The sequence below is a fragment of the Neopelma chrysocephalum genome, unplaced genomic scaffold (genome assembly GCF_003984885.1).
Source record: "Neopelma chrysocephalum unplaced genomic scaffold, ASM398488v2 Primary Assembly neopelma1_96688, whole genome shotgun sequence".
In the NCBI taxonomy this organism is placed as follows: Eukaryota; Metazoa; Chordata; class Aves; order Passeriformes; family Pipridae; genus Neopelma; species Neopelma chrysocephalum.
Window position 1 is genome coordinate 1,754,675 of NW_020925333.1, and position 19,411 is coordinate 1,774,085.

The 19,411-nt window shown below is 42.7% G+C and overlaps 1 protein-coding gene across 2 annotated transcripts in view; it reads right to left on the minus strand.

The window, feature by feature from the left end:
• Window positions 1-17,311, minus strand: part of IL7R (interleukin 7 receptor) — a 26,378-nt gene extending 9,067 nt beyond the window's left edge. Inside the window, exons 1-8 of one of the 2 annotated variants that reach the window (XR_003538480.1) lie at window positions 17,168-17,311; window positions 12,150-12,288; window positions 10,659-10,813; window positions 9,482-9,636; window positions 7,412-7,589; window positions 6,465-6,555; window positions 4,523-4,598; window positions 2,048-3,287 (exon numbers count right to left, since the gene is read on the minus strand). Coding sequence is in view for 1 of the 2 variants with exons in the window: in XM_027709148.1 (XP_027564949.1) it covers window positions 2,781-3,287; window positions 4,523-4,598; window positions 6,465-6,555; window positions 7,412-7,589; window positions 9,482-9,636; window positions 10,659-10,813; window positions 12,150-12,288; window positions 17,168-17,258 (1,392 nt within the window). In the remaining variant the exon portion in view is untranslated. Of the gene's footprint in view, window positions 1-1,059; window positions 3,288-4,522; window positions 4,599-6,464; window positions 6,556-7,411; window positions 7,590-9,481; window positions 9,637-10,658; window positions 10,814-12,149; window positions 12,289-17,167 lie in introns of those variants that run through there. The other variant, XM_027709148.1, reaches the window with a different exon arrangement.
• Window positions 17,312-19,411: the final 2,100 nt, after the last annotated feature.

A 19,411-nucleotide genomic window follows, 5' to 3' on the forward strand; every position in this document is an offset into this window, starting at 1 on the left:
TGATGTAATTAACATTTTTCAGCATCATTAAAATTAGTCCATGACTCAGTATTGTAACTGACAGCAGTCCAAGTTTATTTGTGTATAGCTAGGAGACATTTGCATAGTGGAATGAGCTGCACATAGATAAGGGGAGAAATGAAGATAGGAGAGCATCTGTATTGTACCACAACTGTAGAAGAGCTGTCAAAGCCCATTGGGCACATGCAGAGAAAGGAGCAAGCAGCTCCTGTGTCATAAGGCAGCTACATACAAACCAGGATCACCAACTTCTTTTTGGGTGTGCAGCCGAGTAAGAGCACCAAAGGTAGAAGGTGGGGAGGAGGAAGATTATGCTGAACTGAAGAAAGTGCATGGAGTATGTGAAAGCTAAGCAATACTCCTGTGTGGATACTGAGGCAGATGGGAGTTTGTGAACAGCTGTAGGGAAGCTCTGTCCTGTAGAATAAGGAAACTACTCAATAAAGTGTTGTCCTATATCTAACCTGGCAATAGACAAGCAATGTGGTGCTTCTGGCTTTGGTGCAAATTTGGCTTTATTTTTTTTGTCCAAAAAGTGATTATATCTGCATACACCCATCAAATTTGTTGACGGCTATAAAATTGAAGAAAGCATAGCACATACGGTAGGGAATTTTCCTGATGTGCTTTTACTTCTTCTTCTATCCCCTTTTTTGTTTGTCCCTGTTTTGCTGGAAGAAGATATCTTTCCAGTACAGTCTGTGTCTATCTACAATCACACTGTGCAAGTCTACACAGTATGAGCATGACCAGCAGCTCTTTTGAAAAAGAAATACAAGCGTTGTAAAACAAATGAATGTCCAGGGCTTTCATCATTTTTCTTCTGCATCAACCAGTGCTTCATTCAGCAATAAACAGCAGTAAAAACTGTTCTGTAAAATGTCACTGGAATGCTTTGAGCCAAATTTGAGGCCCCATTATACACAGTGACTATAAGTTCTCCCCATTCGAAGGTTTCCCTGGTGCTGAGTGGAGGTGAAGAAGGTGGAGTACTGTCTTGGGAGGGCTGTTTTTGGCTTCATATGGTCCAGAATTTTCTGTCTTATACTGTCTTCTGCAGAATAAAATTCTGATTCAAGCAATGGAGTTTAATGCAAGCTCCACTCTCTGCCATATCTTCTTGAAATTTGACCACAAGATATATTCAGTGATCTGATCAATTTTGATGTTCACCTGGCACAAAGCTGTCTTGGCAAAGGCAGATGGAATCAGCTGAGGTTTTGCAACATCTCTGTGACCATTACTAGATAGAACAAATTCGAGCAGCTCTGAGCATGAGAGAGGACTCTTTTCACCCTTAGACTCTGGAAATGTGAATACAGTTTGATAATGGAGAATTTCAAACAGCTAGAGGAACTGAAACTGCACAGTGAGGTGAACCTGAATCCCAGAGGGCAACAAAGCAGTTTGGATGTCCCAAGGCCACACTGCTCTGCTGTCATGCAATCATGTGGCTGTAGCAGCTTTATCTCCAAACACGTGCTCCACAATGTACAGAATCTAAGGAGGACTGTGAAGTGGTTCAGCCATAATGTAAAAAAAAAATAAAATAAAATGTGATACTGTAAAGAAGAAAAAAGTCACAATGCAAAAAACCCCACAAAGCCCCCAAAACCCCAAAAACAAACAAACAACCCCCTCCCCCCCCAACAACAAACTAAATACTATGTCCTGGCAATTTACAAGTTACTTTAAAAAATAAAATAGGTCTTCTGATCACTGGCAGAATCCATGACATTCCATTCATTTTCCTAAGTCAGATGTTGCATGAGAACATTGCCTATCCAAATTCATAGTATTCATATGCAGTCACAGCCATTGGTAATAATGCTAGTAAACAAACATGGTCAGCTCAGCCTCTGCCCTGAAAAGTACTTACATGCTGGACTAATGCTTGCACAAGAGCTGCAGAGAAAGACAGCATTGTGCATTTTACAGTCCTAATTCAGTTTCTAGGAAGAGAAGGGACTTTGATTTACATAGTTAGCACGTGAAATATTGAAAACATTAAAAGTGTTAGAAGTACCCGTGGATCCTGTAATTGGCTCCAGGGCAGATCTTTACCAACAGCAAAAAGCAGTGGCATGTAGAGTTTTGCTTTGTTTTGTGTCTAAAAAAAACAACCAAACTAAATCAGCCTCAGGAAACATTTTTCTAAAGTGGGTCCATGTATCATTTCTCCTGAGGACTCAGCTAAATCTATTTGTGATGTTCAAGATCCTGAATCCCCAGGCAGCTAATGCTTGATAGTGACTCTGATTTACTGTCTTCTTGCAAACTCATGAATTTACACTGACTGCAGAGGAATTACCCTCAAGTTACTACTGTTTAAAAGGGATTTGGTTCTGTTTAACTTAAATATGTTGCCATATTTCTTGCTTAGGCATTAATAAGAGCATAGCTCTGTAACCAAGAGAGTAACAGAAGAGTTCATTAACTTTTACAAGACATGCTGTGGTCCTCATCTGGGACTGCACTGTTGTTGCTCCGAATTAATCAGATTTGAAGATTAAAGTCAGGTTGAATTAAATTTAGTTTCTGCTGCAACGGAGACTGCTAGCAGCATACTGAGTGCTGAAGTTAGGCTACTTCTAGCTGGAACAAAGGAGAACTCACTTCCTTGCAGATACAGCATTGCACTGTGAGCAGGGTGAGTGGAGGAGGCGGGAACTCACAGGATACAGGAAAACAAAAGAGAAAGTTTCAGTGTCCTGCTTGTGTTAGAGGAAAAAAAAGACATGTCGTCATTCTTGCGACGTTTACTGAATTTTGTAGAAGCTGGACATTGTTACATAGGCTTCCTCGTTGTTTGGTGATCTCATTTCACTGTTAGGCAGCATCTGGGATACAGTGTCATCATGTGGGGGCTCTGGACTGGGCTGGCCAGAGGGATCCAGGGGAGGAGCAGAGGAAAGGTTGGAACCTCCACTGTTGTTCAGGGGCACGCTCTTGCCGTGGCACACCTCATACGTGCTGGAGCTGCAGTTTCCTTCCGTGACTGCAAACTGGCTTGTGCCCAGGAGTCTGTGTGGGGCCTCAGACGGCCAGAGGCCTCCATAAGTCACAGACAAATTTAGGTTGCTTTTGTCTGTCATCACAGGTATCATCTTCAGGCCTGATCCCTTCCCGAATTTTTCTGTAAGGCTTGTCTCTGGAGCAATTGATGGCTGCAGAAAACTTTCAAGTTCAGCTTTTGCCCGAATACCGTCCACTTTATGGATATGAACATAACCAAAACTCTCTGGGTTAAAGCTTATATCAAAGTTCTGTGTGGCAAAGGGAACAGCACAGTTAGTTAACAGTGGGTAATAGCTTAAGAGAAAAGGTACATTGATAATTTATTTGTTTTTAAAAGGCTATTCTTTAACTCTGGATATAACCTTGAGCACACTGAACAGTAGGTTAGCAGAGAATAAACTATCACGTGGCTGAAAATCTCTTTCCCTATTAATCTAGATCTATCCTGTGTCCTCCTGAAGGCAGCATGTTTATGCTTCACAGTGTTTCGTACTCTATATGATGTGGTGGGAACTGGAGTTTCAGAGACTTTTCTGACACACCCATCTGTTGCATGCCTGCCATTTCACAGGAATGAGTATGTCCACCCAGGCAATTGTTTTTAAGTTTTACCTTCTTAACTTAGCAGAGAGGAAGTAAAAGTTTGCCATGACTTTCTGAAACACATAAGGAATCCCTGCATTGGGGAGCACAGAGGGTGGGAGAGTTGTCTTAGACCTCCTGCTAAATTAAGAACATGCTAATAATGTACTAGCTGGAGAGAACAGCACTGATGACTTTCTTTGTGAAAAAAATGAACTAGACATACAGTTTTAATGCAACAGGTTAAACCCACACCTTATGGTTTGTAGCATTTGCCCATCTGGCTTTTAACTGGCTGAGCAGTTCATGTACTGCATGTGTATGTACAATTCTGCTGACCATGTAAGGGTACGTGGACACCATCAGGGATGTTTGCAAAAGGTCCCCATCCAGCCCTATGATCACAGTTTCACAGAATCACCAAAGTATCTTGGTTGGAAAAGACCTCTGAGTCCAACCTTGTGTGAGAAATGTGACCTGGATTGGGTTATCCAGAGCCCTATCAAGCCAAGCCTCGAACATTTTCCCAAAGGAGAACCTACCTTGTCTCTGGGCAAACTACACAATGTTTAATTATTCTCACGAGAAAGATTCTTTCCTTATATTCAGTTTCTATACAAAAACCTTAATTCTTTCAGCCTTTCTTCATATATCAAGTTCCCAAGCCCTCCGTAGTTACTTTGTATAAGTTGAAGCTCAGCCACTATTTCAATTGTCTGTTATTTCCATACCCTTGGCTGGCATCTGCCTGTGCAAATGTGGGCTCTCTTCAGTGAAATGTAGCAGAATTTCTGAAATATGTCCTAATTAATGCAGAAAATGCACGTATTGTCTCTCATGAGTGTTAGTTTTGTTCCCAAGATTCTATACTCAGGTGGAAAAAAACAATGGAAGAACATACGTTTTTTGGCTTCTTGCATAGTTTCTCCAGTGTTTTTTTATGATCAGGAAGGTTTGGCCATACAGCAGGCTTGATCCTGAAACAGCAACAGCAGACAAAAAGCAGCAAAAGAGAGATATGCTGAGGTATCAGAGGTTCATATTGCATCATTGGTACTAATTCTCACAAAGCTTTAGGACTGGGTCGCATTATCCATAATAACAACAGAAAAGTCACAGAATAAAACAGACAGGAGAAGAGGAGTTGTAAAGGCCACCATTGTTTTCTTGAGTGCACAAATTGTCATAGTTAAAGAAAGACACTTCACTAAGTACTGGAAAAGCAGCAAATTGTGCTGGCAAGGAGCTTGTTTGCATCTAGCTGTGTTAACAGGGCTCTGTGTGGTGAAACCAGTTTCTGCCAGTGCAAGAAGATGCTGTGGTTAAAGTAAAAATTTGCTGATATTTGCTGCTGCATGTTTACATAAGTGAAAGAACAACATATTGTCCTACTCCTTGGCCAGCTCTTTGTGCCTCAGATATCTGTACTGTAGCCTTGTCTCACAGGCCTTATTTTTACTCCTTGGTTAATAAAGTTCTCATGTTGTTCTGCTGCATACCCCCAGCTAGGATGCATCTAGACAATATTGTCCAACTGAAATTCAATGTTGCAATGATATAAATACAACTGTATGTGTATATGAATATATATTTCATTTTATTTAAGTGTCTCTATAGGTGGATGTATATACAGGCATGTATAAACACCTCTTTTTTTAACATGGAAATATCTGGGATCCAAGAGTCTCAACTGTTTTTGCTGCAGTTTTACATAAGCAACGCTTCTAGTACAGTTAGAGAACTACAGGTTGCCAGCAACAGTAAAATGCAAGAAATAGAAATCTCAAGCTACATCTGTACTTGCAAATAAAACAGCGCTAGGGCAGATAACTCCAGTGTCTAAAATGTTTAATTATTAAAATTGTTCTTGGCATGGTTTGGCTGAGGCCAAACCCCATGTTTAACTCAGAAGTTAGCACAGCCCAAATGATATCCTGAAAAAGCAGCTCCCACACAGCCACCTCTCTTGAGGTGGATATCATGGACAGGCTGCTCTGAAAGCCATTGAACAGTCCTGGGCTTTCTGCCTTGCAAGGAGTTCATCTTCTATATTTAAACTTGAATTTTTTCACTTTAGATTCTAGTGTCACCAGATTATCTGCATATCTGTTCATTTTCTTAAATTTGTCAGCTCTAAATGCCCTATGAGTATATATAGCCGTGTGGTTGAAATTGTATTTACAGTTATCTGTCTGCTGCTGTGTACCAAATATATAAAAAAACCCCAATGCAGACAAAGGACTTCCTGGGTAATGAATCAATCTCCAGCCCCACTTCTGCTGTAACTGCTTTGGTGGAGGATGTGGCGCCTGGTTTCACCACATGGCTGCCTGGATGTGGATCTGGCCGAGCTGGTGTCTGACACCATCAAGCTGTTTTTGCAGAGGGCTCTGCCCTGCTGCTTCTGAAAGTGCTGCAGAGCAAACACCCCGCTGACTCAGCCTGTGAAAGGGAAAAAGTCAATCTCCTTGGTATGCTGTTTTCACACCTCTTGGGACTTTACTAAAACCTGCAGGTCGCTTTCTTGCTCTGGATTTTGCTTTTGAGTAAAATCTGCCTCCTGCGGGATACTTACTCTATACATGTTTTCTGGTGACTTTGGCTTGCACAAGTCCCAGTGTTTTGGGCTCAAGACTGAACTCTGCTCAAAGTGGCAGTTCATCTTCTGCCTGCCAACACTGTCTCCTGTATTGCCCATTTCTGCTCTTGGCCTCCCTTCAGCTTGATAGAGAGGTCCAGAGATGGAGAGTGAATATTTCACAGGTAAAGCAGGGAAAGTAGTAAGACTGTCAGAACAGGATTGGCTTCCAACACCTTTTCTGATATTAAGAGAGTTAGATTACCTGTTTTCCCAAAAAATTATGATCAGTGCAATCATAACAATGCACAGCATGAATCCCAGGATGGAGAGTATAATCATGACCACGGTGCTATCTGAAGGAAAACAAAGAATATCAGCTAATGCATGTAAATGTCTCACTGTTAAGCCATTGTAACTGTGATGTCTTTTCAGATGATAAATTGGGAATTAATTCCAAGAATTGCACTTGCCTATCATTGGACTGGTGCAATGATCCATTTCTCCTGTCTCCCTGGAGGAGGAAAAAGGTAGGCTGCCAGAGTATCAGCACTTGGCTGAGCTCCAGACTGGATTTCCAGACTGGATTAAAGCAGTTTGAAGTCTGCTATCTCCTCCAGTGTATTGAAACCACCACTTGCTGTGTCCTGACAGCAGCACTGAAATGACTTCCCACATAATGCTGAGGTGCCTCTGGGTACTGAAGGGACCCAAAGGACTACAAGGATTATTCACACTTACAAGTGCGATGATGAGATTTTAGCCGGTGTCGTGATTGTGATTAAAGTGCCATGTTTGCACACAAATCCAGGGCCCTGAAACAGGTCATGTTTCACTGCTCTTTGTGCCTTACTCAAAACACTCAGTGCAAGCTCTTCCTTCTCCTGCAAGCCAGCTGGCAGCAAAGAGAGTCAGCCTTCAGCTCCCTCTGCACCCACCCACTCCTGCGCCTATAGCAGCAACTCCTCTGAATTTATTGCCCGTGAGTGAGATTTAAATTCACGTGGAGAGTCAGCCCCAGTCCAGAGCAATACAGCTGCTTTCCGAGTCGCCTCCTCGGGGTGCCTGGTGTCTGTGAGGGCTGACTCTGTTGTGGCTGTGGGATCTTCCCTCCCCATGCTCTCTCCCTCCTGCTGCTGAGGGTGTCCAGGGAGCCCAGGACCCCCCAGCTCTGCTTTCCTCCAGGTAGACCAAAGCACTTTCTGCCCTTACAGCTCTCTGTGGAGTGCTGCTCTCTTGCTGTCCTGAAGCTCTTGGAAGTGCTCCACTCACTCCACGTGCCCTTAAAAAATTTTCCGTTGGGCTGGGAACGTACTTTCACCTCATACGATGCATTATTTTCGAGGTTTTGTCCCAACAATCTTACGTGATCGTGTGGCGATTCTATTGTCTAAACACACAAAAAAATCCAGTTATTTTTCCAGCAGACAATGGAGAATTATCTTTGAGTTTCAGAAAAATGTGTGAGATCAGGTGCATCCCCGCAATATTGTGCTGTTTGTTCCGTGCCTTTTGTTACTACACAGGTGTTAACCTAGTTTAACACCTGGCATTAACCTAGTTTAACAGCAAGGTATGCCAGACAGTATTGACAAGAAGACAAATGCTAGGTAAAAGTTCTTTGGAAAACAGCTGGGACTGTCAACTGTGCTTTGCTTCTGTCGACACTGCAGTGGGAAATACATGCTTCCCTAGGAAGGCTCAGAACAGAGAAAGGTGAAAAAATACATTTGTGCAGTATAAAAAGACAACTTGTGAAAGAGCAGTTACAGGTAACTCTGAAGCTGAAATCCCACAGTACAGCTCTGGTGCTCTTCATTTCAATATATTTTGCTGCCTGAATCCCGCCTTTTTTTTTCTCCTTCTAGTTACAGTTCTCCTGTTATTGCAAAATGTGGAGTATGTAAAACTTTCTTAAGAAAGGTTGTCCTTTGATCTCTGTATATTTTCAGGCCTAATAAACAAGAAAGGAGACATAATCCATGAAACAGACTTAGAGCTAACAAGCTCTAAGTGATGCCCAGGTGTTAGAAAAACTTGTTGATAGAATTGCCTTGTTATGACTTAGGGCTTGGCATGTTTGAATTATCTCAGAAGGAGGTTAACAAAGGCTGGGATGTACCACTGATAGTGGACACAAAGAATGCAGAATTTACAGCCACAAGGACATCTGGCAGAACTCCCAAGATAAGGAAGAAACTGGGAAAAACAACTCAGCAACTGTGCTGAAATTAGCTCCAGCTGGATAAAAGCTATTTCCAGCAGGACCAGATCATGACCACCAACTCACAACCCAAGAAACCCACGGACCTAGAATAAGAGAAAGATTGAACACACAGTCTAATTAACAGGAGAAGCGAGAGAATTATTAACCAACAGAAGATAGAATACTAATTAATAAAAGAACTATGTAACTTGTAGCCAACAAACATTCTTTTGTTTGCTAAAATCTATAGTAACATAGTGTATAGTAATATAGTATATAGTAATATAGTAAAAGGGTAATATAAAATAGTTAAAAATTTTGATAGTTGGGTGCTTGATTTGTGGAATACCACCAGCCACCCAGGTTTGCACAGTTCTGAAACAAATAATCAATGTCTCTCTCTTTCGTGTCATTATTGGCTTATTGCACACTGTGTAACAAATCCTATTTGTTCCCCCTGTAAAAATTGTGGACAACACTGTGTTCCCTCCATAAAAAACAGGTGTAGCCCATGGTTTCAAACATCGTGACTTGTATTTGCATGGCTGCCTTTGTGACAGGGGACACAGATGTCCCTGCAGCTGGGCAGCCCAAACCAGACCCAGTTCACAAGCAGCGGTAGCCTCAAGGAGTTTGAGGGTGGGAGAGCTGCAGGGCCACACCCAAAGCCTGGAAGGACTCAGTGAAAAAGGGAATGTGAAGAAACTTGCTAAATAAGAAAAGAAATCATGCATTTTACTGGCTGATGAGCACAGAAAATAAGAGCAAAAGTACCACAGCAAAAATCAAACCATCCAAACACTTAGACTGCTTCACCACACTATGTCTTTTCTTCCCACTGCAAAACCTAAATGAATGAAACTTTGTTAGCCCAGAGAAGTGTCTAACTGAGAAGGGTGCTGCTAGCCCAAATTGTTTTGACTCATGAAGTTTACAACTGCCAAACATTGCACTTTTCCAAGTTTTCAGCTGGAGAACTGTAGAAATGCAGATTTGAGAATATTTACATGCTACTGGTAATTTTGATAATGTTTAATTTTGGAAATTAGTGCAAACCACAGCAACACATCACTTACCTTCCAAGTACCTTCTTTCTGCCGATAGGCTGTTTGGTGCATTAATTTGCCCTCTAGGTATTTCTTCCCTGAGTGTGGTGTACGGTAACGAATAAGATATTCATTTGCCTCCCTTTGGTAAGTGATGTTTATAGCAAATGGCACTTCAGGCTTAACTGCAAATGACAATAAACCAGGATACAACAGGAGTCAAATAATGTTACTAGAAAATAGATTTTGAAAAGTAAAAAAAAAGTGCACTTCAACTCAAAGCCCCTCCAGGGTGACCTATCCTGAGCAAGCAAGGGCTGTCCTGGGCCAGGTATGCTAAGCTCCAGCTCATCCTTACACCCTGATTCTGCAAGGGGCTTGGTTTTGGCCTGCTGAAGCAGCAGTTTGACTGGCAGGGAAGGTGCTTATGAGGGATTTAGCCTTTGAAAGCAATTCCTGAGCATGGCCCACCCCTGTGGTAGCACTGCTTGAAGGCCTGAAATTCAGTCCCTCTAACCAGTGCTCTGAGATAGAGCCCCCACTGCAAAACCCACCTGGGAGGAAGGCACTGGGCAACAAAGGTTCCTGGGTACAGGAACCACTGGGGCTGCAGACCTGGAATGAGACCAGTTCCCAAGAGGGGTAGATTCTAAGGACACTTCTTGAGTTTCCTATTCCTTGGCTCAGGCAGGTCCCCAGTTGGTGTTAAGGCCATTCATGGGTTCTCAGTGCAGGGTGCACTTTGTTCAGACAACAGGATGCACCACAATGCAAGGTGTGAAAAGTTAGATCTTGCAACCTTGTGGTCCCTGTGCCACCGAGCTCATGCTATACATGGGGTGGTCAGTCCCAAAACTGCATAATCCCTAGTAACAGATGAACAACATGTCCCTGCTTGACAGTTTATCTACACTCAGGAACAGCTGTTTCACCCATGGAGGGGATTTGATCTATGCCCAGGTCTAGGTAGAGTGTCACAATAAGACAGAGTTCAGCTGCACATTTTGAACAGAGGTTAATCTTGTTTAGCTTTGAACCAAGGGAAACACCACACTGACAACACCCCAGTCCAGGCTACATGCCCTGCTAAGACACTCCTTTATACTGCCTCTATGTCATCCAGATTGATGCTTAGGCTTTCTGCTGGGCTATTTTTCCCCTGACAACCCCTATATCTTAAAAATACCCAAGATGTTAAGTGTCTTACCAATGTGAGTCACAATCAGACTCCTGCAGACCCTTCTCTTTGTCTCAGAGAACACACAAAGGTCTCTATTTGAGAGTATATCAGTGAACTGTAAAAAGTATGCATCTTCCTGTTTCTTCATGTTGTTGCACGTGTACTTGTTGTCTTCCTTGGTACTGTTGGCCAAAGTGATATGACATTAATTTCTTCTCAGTCTTACTATAAATTAACTACTTGCTATAAGGGATGAATCCTGATTGCCCATTTCACTTCAACTGAAGTGAGACTCTGTATGAAATAAGAGAAAATGCCATGCAAATAAGGAGTTTGAGAGATTGAGAGTGTTTTTCCTTGTGGTCTTCAAGCACAATAATCAAGTGATATGAATCACATTAAGAGTCATGGAGCTCTCAAAGAAAAAAATGTATTATTTAATTAGAGATATATGTGTTTAAATATTTCTATCTTTAAAAAATATCTTACTGCTGCTGTTTTTAAATATAGGGCAATAGGTTTTGTACTCAGTGAAGATAAAGAGAAATTTCTTATTGATTTAAGTGGTAGCAGATACAGGGTCAACGGTCAGCCTGACCATGAAGGAGTCATATGGCAGTTTCAGAGCTGTGTTTTCTCATCTCTGTGGCTCCCATGTTTGAGGACTGCCATAAAATTTCAGCCAAAATCCATAATAAATCCCTTGAAATAGAAAAATTCTAGTAAATTATGGGGGGGGAACAAAAAAAAAGGAAACAATTAATGATTAGAATAACAAGAGTTACAAAAAAATCCACTTCTTTTGCTTGCTGTCACAGAACTTTCCCTTTCAGGAAAAGGGAAGAGCAGACGTATGCTAAAGAAACAAAATTTGAGCTTCTTCAGGTATGTGCAACAGTAAAAAAAAAGTGGAAAGAGTTTCAAGGCCTCGATAAGAAGTGGAGATGACTGATGTGTTTGGTAAATGTTGGGGTTTTGCATACTTGTTCTAGTGTGTTTTTTGCATGTCTGTGTGTCCAAAGACAATAGCTTAGTTTAGTCTTGGCCTAGATAAAGACATTTCCTGTGATGTGGAAAATTAACCTTCTTGCTAAAGAATTTTCTGTGGTAAGGATCTGTGTCTTCACAAACATTTTTTACTTTTCAGTTGATAAAGGCTAGGTTTGAGTTTTTTCAAATATCATTTAATTTAAACGAAAAAGTTCTCAGTTTAGGCTGGGCTGCATTCATAATTACAGGTGTTCCAGAGCAACAGAGGCAAGATAGAACTATAGGAAGTGTTATAATCCCCTTTAAAGACCCTTCGAGTTCTTTTTTTTTCTTATAAGGGAGTTATGTTCTGTTTCAGTAAACTCTTCTTCCTTACTGAATATAGTATTCAAACTTGGCAAAACAGTCTGAATAAGAATTTTGTCTAGCTCTGCTGTCCCTGTTTCCCAGCATGTGGCAACATGACTCACTAGTGCTCAGGATTTCACTTCCCAGAAGTTTACCAAAGGACAGACTGACAGCACTTACCACAGAGACAGGGTATAGTTAGTGTTGTGAGAAGGCAGCTCAGTAAAATTGCAGGTCAGGCTGCTAAAGGGGTCCTTAATGTCCAGCTGGCTGAAACAATCAATGTCAAAATTGTCTGGTTCATCATCTCCAAGAGTCCCTAAGGAGAGATTCACAGGATGTTACTGAAGCAAACCTGAGAGTTTATTTGATTTGCAGCTGCATTGTATAGGAGGTTATTGCTTCATGTAGTTGCCTAAAAGGAAGAGGATCAACCCACCTGTTTAGTAAGAAGAAAAAACCCTTGTTTAAAATGAAGTTAAATCCATTTGCACCTTCCAAGGTTGCTCTCCCTCCATGACAGTGAAGCCCACCCACTTCCAAGAGTATTTTGGTGCCATGAGGCAACTGGCAACTAAGCCCCATTTTGATTGTACTGAACAGTTTTCTGAAATGTCACAAATTTGGGCTCAAGAGGGAAAGCTCAGACTTGCTTCCAGAATGCGTGGTTTCCTGCCAATTTGCTTCAATGAGTAATAACACAATCATGATTTGACTAAGAGCGTAAGTCTTGAGTCCTACACTTGACAGGTATAAGGTCAGTGATGCAAAAACTGATGCTTCTGAGAGGAGTCCTCTCCAACAGAAACTGCAACTTCAGCCTCACTACATGAAATCTCATCCACCATAGCGGAGTGGATGGGAAAAGGGTAATTGCCATGACCCCTTGAGTGGATCCTTGGGGCAGGAATGCCTCTGTCTTCTTTCATATAAACCTTTTCCTTGTGTCCAGGGACTATGCTTGATCCCCTACTCAGTGTTCTGCTACCCATTCCTCATATATGTCCTTGCCATGTGGGGCACCTGATGCAGTGAGAAAAGAATCGAATCACAGAATGAGTGGATTGGAAGGGACCTTAACAATCATCTCATTCCAACCCCCCTGCCATGGGCAGGAATGCCACCCGTTAGACCAGGTTGCTCCAAACTGGCCTTGAATAATTCCAGATTTCGGGCATCCACAACTACTTTGGGCAGCTTGTTCCAGTGCCTCACTGCCCTCTGAGTAAATACTCAAAAACACAATGGGGAAACACCAAAACATTGAAATGTTTCCAATGGAAAATCCCTGCCAGAAAAAATGATGGTCAATTCTGCTGTAATCCAATTGGATCACTGAGGTGTGATCACCTCTTCAGATACTGTGATTCATAGTCCAAATTGTGATGTCCTATGAACCCTGGACAATCCTGACAGCGTGCAGGGAGACCCAGACCTTGTCCAGCATGGAAGCATATCCGAAGATCCGAAAGCCGTATGGTTCGACAGCAGGGAGAAAGCAGAGGAGAGTTATTTGATTGCTTTAAAATGTAGGCCAAGAGCACCAGCAGTGCTTCTTTCTGACCTCAGAGCTGAGCTGCATCTGAGGGGTTTTGAGTAAGAGAAGAAATTCAAAAGTCACTCAGGAATGCAGAGAAACACACAAAAGCAGTGCAGGCAGAGGCTACGAAGGGGACTGTTGCCACCAGCACCCATGGTGGGGAGCAGAAAGGATGGGAGCATCTAATGCTGCACTAATGCAGAACCCACAGGCAGATCTATGCCCTGTGAGCTAAGATTTAGTGCCATTCATCGCCATGAGCAACCGGTGATGAGAAATTATTACTGGTCTTCTCACTGCAGCTCTGGGAGCCCAAATCTCCTTGAAGGACAAGGAATGCAGTGTCTTCTACCAGTGTTGCTGCTTTGAAGGGAGAACCTGTGCAGCACAGAAAGCCTCAGTGTTTGACCATTGTATTCAAGAGAGAGACACAGAAGTCAGCATAACACTAGAGTAAGCCTTGCAGCAGTTTCACACAGCTGAGAGCCTTGTCCAATGCAGCCACATGGGCAGACATACATGTACAGAAACATGTACCACATACAGTTGCATATTTGTGGGTAGAAGTGCAGGCATATAAACGTATGTATATTCAAAACTCACGAGATAACGAGTGAGCTCAAATGAATCTTTATAAAATGGATAAACCCTCCATATTTCATATAGATATATACACCCAAAGCTGACATGCACAGTTATGTCACATTTTAAGCCCAAGATTTTACTTGCAACTGCCAGGAGACTTGCTTATGTATACTCAAGGCAATATTAAAACTTAGAGATTAAGATGACTAACTTCCTTTCTATAAGACTGCTTGGTGCTCTCTGTATATGCAAACTACATAAACCAGATTTTACATAAACACACAAAACAGATAATCATCCTCTTAATAGATTAATTCATCATCCTATTAATAAATGGCTTATCATAAAAAAATTTTTCAGCTGCTCACTCCTCCTTTGCTGAAAAGTTACAGAAATATGAATTCATTCTCTATCAGGCTGGTTGCAAAATGAAAATAAATATTTAGTCTTGCAGTTCAAACAACCATTTAAGGCTTAACCAACACACCACAGCTTTGGTGCCACACTGGAAGGAAAGCTTACTTTACCTCTTTGACACTGAACTTCCACATTGTGGTTACATGGTTCCTTATTCATGGAAATAACATACTAACCATAGAGTATATGGTAATTAAATCTCATCAATAGTGTGATGTAAGCAATTTCAAGAGTGTTTTCTGCTATGGTTTTTCCATGGGCTGACTAATTTTTTTGTCTGACATAAGTATGCATGCAGCTTCAGTTATAATTCTTCCCTAAACCTCAGAACCACCATGCGCAAATGTGTTTGCTATGTGAATGGCTTTTATAACTCTGACATGACTCATACTGCTAAGGACTCTTCACTCAATTAAAAATTTACAAGATTACAATATTTGCCTTGAGAAGCCCAGATGAGGCAGAGCCACGAGCCCAGCTCTGCTGCAATCAAGGCAGGGCTTGAAAGGGAATGATTCTGCTGGGATAAAATCTGCTATCATAGCTACAGCCACAACAGGTCCTTCACAGAAATGGGTTTGGACAACATCCAACAGGATGGTTCAAACTACAGCAGGAATCTCAGGAGCCTTTACCAAGAGTGTTAGCAGAGGCTATGGATGTGCTTCAGTTTCAAGCTATAAAGCCGCCAGGACTGACAACAACGTGAGAAACCGAAGGCGCTGTTAAGCACTGAAGAGTCAGTGGCCAAATTTCCAAAGTCAATGAAGCGACTTTCTCCATGGACAGAATAATGTGGGATCTTCAGTGCTGATGTGATTCAGGCAGAACTCATTTTAATCACAACAGTTTCGATATGGGTTGGATAAACCATACCAGTGTGGGTAGCAGGACCACTGTAGCCATGGGACACCACAGCCCACGTACCTGCTTCCTCCCACTCCCCCTGTCCGTGCCCTCCTGCCTCTCTCCCTGGCTTCCCTTTCTTAGCTCTGCTTGTAGCTCTCTCAGGCCTTTTGGGGGCCTCCATCACTTCTACCAGGCTGGGGGGCAGTGCCTGGGAGGCTCAGAAAAGAGGAGAAGGCAAGTGCTGCCATTATTAGCTTTTCCCTCCTCTGCCCATAAGAGTGCCCATAAGAGCACCCATAAGCGTACGCTCATGCCCAAGTCGGTGGGTGGCACTTTGTCAGAAGGTGGGGTGAGTCAGAAAGGCAAAGAGTGAAAATCGAGCATCTGTCATGGGTGATTTTACCCCGGATTGATTAATTTGTTGGCCAAACCTAGGAGATTCATAAAGAAATCATAAAAGCTGGTAATTACTCAGTAGGGATTTTCTGAATCTATTTGTCTTTAATTCTAAGTAAATTATGATTTACTGGAGATAGTGACAAAACATGTAAAGGTCTGAACCTATCTGCTTTTGGGAAGCCCTGAAGATTTCAGTGACACCAACAATAAATCACTAGCATTGAACATTCATCACCATAGCTGCTTGCCAAAGCTGCCTCTAAGCAGCTGCAGATTGCATGGATAAAAGGCAAATAAAAAACCCAGGGTGGTTAGATGCAATTCTGAGCCAGACCCTCTTTTCTTTTAATTAAAAAACCTGTCATGCATATCTTATCTATGTATATATGTACAATTGTCTACACACACATATGTTACACGTGCAGTACAGGACAGCCAGGGAAAAATGAGATTCCCTAACTCATAGAAACACAGCCATTCTCTTTCTAAAACCCAAAAACTCTTTTGTCCCCAGACAATGGAGCTCTAAACTACCAGTAACTTAGGAAATGTTCATGTCCTTCAGGCATAGTGCGCAAACTCTGTCACTGCTGTTTGTTTAGTATCAGACAAATAAGAATTTAGCAGATCTGGGACTGAATCTCTAAATCATATTTTTCATCTCCCTTTTGAGAAAAGGAACAGCAGCCTGAAACAGTAGTTTTATTGCTGCTTTTTAGGGTTTTGCATTTGATCTTGATGCTGCTAAATAATTTTCACTTCTCTAAATGAGATCATGAAATCTACAATAATTTATAATTATTTGCTGAGTAAGGAATGAAGGCTACTAGTGATGGGCTGTGAGAACCCCCTGGCACAGTTGCTGCATCAGCTGTACTATGAGGGAGACTGAAACTATACCTCAGATACACACCTCACGTAACGGCTTAAAGAAAATGTAAAGGTTTGGCTTAAAAGTGGAACAGTTTTGGTCAAGTTTGAGTTACATGGAGACATTTTATTTGGAGGAAACTGCAAAGAGAAAAAGAGGCCAGAATCTTACCCCTCTCCAATGGCAACTCAGAGTGACCATGAGCTGCAGAAGGGTGAAGTGATTCCCTCCTCCCAGGCATATGTCCTCACATGAACACTAGATACAACGAGAGAGGATTAACAGCTCTGACCCTGCATGCCCTGTGCATACAGTTATGATCTCCCTTATTTCATATGGATTTATAAGGACAGCAGATTTGGGGATAAAATTAAGTAGGTATCCTCCAGCTCCACCTCCACCTCAAGTTCTGGCACTGAAAGAGAGACTGGAAGTTAAAACATGAACATATTTAACCCAGCAGTTGCATTTTGGAGCTCTTAATTGAGGTTTTTCAAGATCACACAGGAGTGGAAAGATGAAGATGAAATGACTCACCATCACCGTCTGCTGAGGTGCAACCACTTTCCCCAAATGTGGTGTGAAGAAACATGGCAAAAATGCTCAATACTGTACTGGGCTGTGTCATTCTGAGCACGCTGCATGTGTGCAGTGCATGTGCGTGCGAAACCCACACCCTCTGCCTTTATACCCGGCGCTGAGCAAACCCATCGCCCGACAGAGAGACCTCAGGCGAGGGGAAATGTAAACATGCCTACGCAGAGGATGGCTGGTGGCAGAGGGCAGGAAGCCAGCCTGAAGATAATCGCTGAGCTTTTACTTTGAAACTGGCTTCCCCACTTCAAAACTAAGGACCTTCTGGATCAGGCCTGTCAACTTCTTTGGGCAAACCTGGTAAAGTCCAGAGAGAAGGGAGCATGTTTTATGGACAGTGCTCCTGACTCAGCTACTGTGATTTGTGCTGCTGGTTTCCCTGAGTGCATGGTTTAGTCCTTGCATCCACTTTCCTCACCACAGAGGTGGACAGGTCCAAGGAAGAAAAATCTTCCAGGTATGAACCATTAAGTGTGATTGCTTTTGTTTATTCTTTAACTATTGGTCAAAAGCAGCACTGCCAGCAGGTCAAGGGAGTCGATTCTTTACTCTTTGAGACCCTGCCTGGAGTACTGCATTCAGCCCTGTGGTCCCCAACATAAGAAGGACACAGACATGTTGAAGCAATTTTAGAGAAGGGCCACTAAGATGATGAGAGGGCTGGAATACCTCTCCTGCACAGACTGGTTGAGAGAGTTGGGATTGTTCAGCTTGGAGAAGAGAAGGCTCCAGGGAAACTTTATTGTGGCCTTTCAATATATAAGGTATGCTCATATGAAAGATGGTGAGAAATTATTCACCAAGGCCTGTAGTGACAGGGCGAGGTGCAACAGTTATAAACTAAAAGAGGGTAGATTTAGATTGGACACAGAGAAGAAATTCTTTACTACGAGGATGATGAAGTCCTGGCACAGGCTGCCGAGAGAAGCTGTGGATGCCTCATCCCTGGAAGCGTTCAAGGTCAGGTTGCATGGGGCTTTGAGTAAAGTGGTCTAGTGGAAGATGTCCCTGCCCCTGGCAGCTGGGTTGAAACTAGATAATCTTCAAAGGTCCCTTCAACCTGAAATCTTCTGTGATTCTATGAAGTTCCGCATAAGGCAGCGCTGACCCAGAAAAGCCGTGATTTAAAAGACTAATCCTGCAAAACCTGCCTCCTGAGAACAAAGCGGCACATCTCACGTTTGTTCAGGCTTTGGACAAAGCAAAGGCAGAAAACGAGAGATAAAGAGGTGTTAAATATTTCCTTTGCACACTTTCTGTGGCTGTAAACACCAACGCACACCAGATCGTAAAGCAGAGCCGTGCACACGGCTGACTGATGTGGCTAACTACAAGTGAGCTGAAGACCTGAAAGAGAAGAGCAAGCTCTGGCACAGGCCTGGCTGCACCAAAAAAAGCTTTAGGTTGGAGGCGTAAAGGAAACTGAGGGCAAAGTTAGTAACAGTGGCCAAGCAAACAGAAAAGTGATGACATTACAATAAGGAGGCTCAATATGGAGGCCACATCAGCTTTCTCATTTGCAAGCAAATAATTCAAAATGCTCACCAAAGTGATGAAAGTTCAGGACTCATGTCCAGAAGAGTGGCCTTGCCAGAACATCAAGGACTGTCCTGCAATGTCACTTGCTACCCAAAGCTGGGGGCAGTGGGTTGTCAAGGTGTTGCTTCTGGGCTCCCCTGCCCTTTTCTAATGGGAAGAAATGACCCTCTTTCCACAAGATTTCAAGGAGACTGCCTGGAAGATGGACATCTCAAATATCTGCATCAAGCCCCTCCTTGTAGTAGGACCCTGGGGCTCCACCACCAAAGCATTCCCTGAAGGTGCACTAAGCCTAGATAGACACAGAAGAATGGGTTTGGGTTCACTGGCCAGTGTGCAGGCATTTACAGGGTGTCCTGCTATGTTAGAATTCTTCATGCTGCGCCTCTGTCTGGCCAGTGAAGAGCATGATTCAACTCATGCTAAAATAGACATTAAAAAGATGAAATCTAAACCTCCAGATACATTTATTTCTCTCCACTGAATTTAAAAAGAGCCCAGGGGGTAGCAGGGGTAGATATCTGCTTGGCAGACCTCTATGATACCTCCCACCCACAAACAGGAGAGGGATCTGCCAGGCCACAGTGACCACCCACGCAAAGCAGAGCAGGAGCTGGACATGGTGTGGGGGGAACGGAGCCACTGACG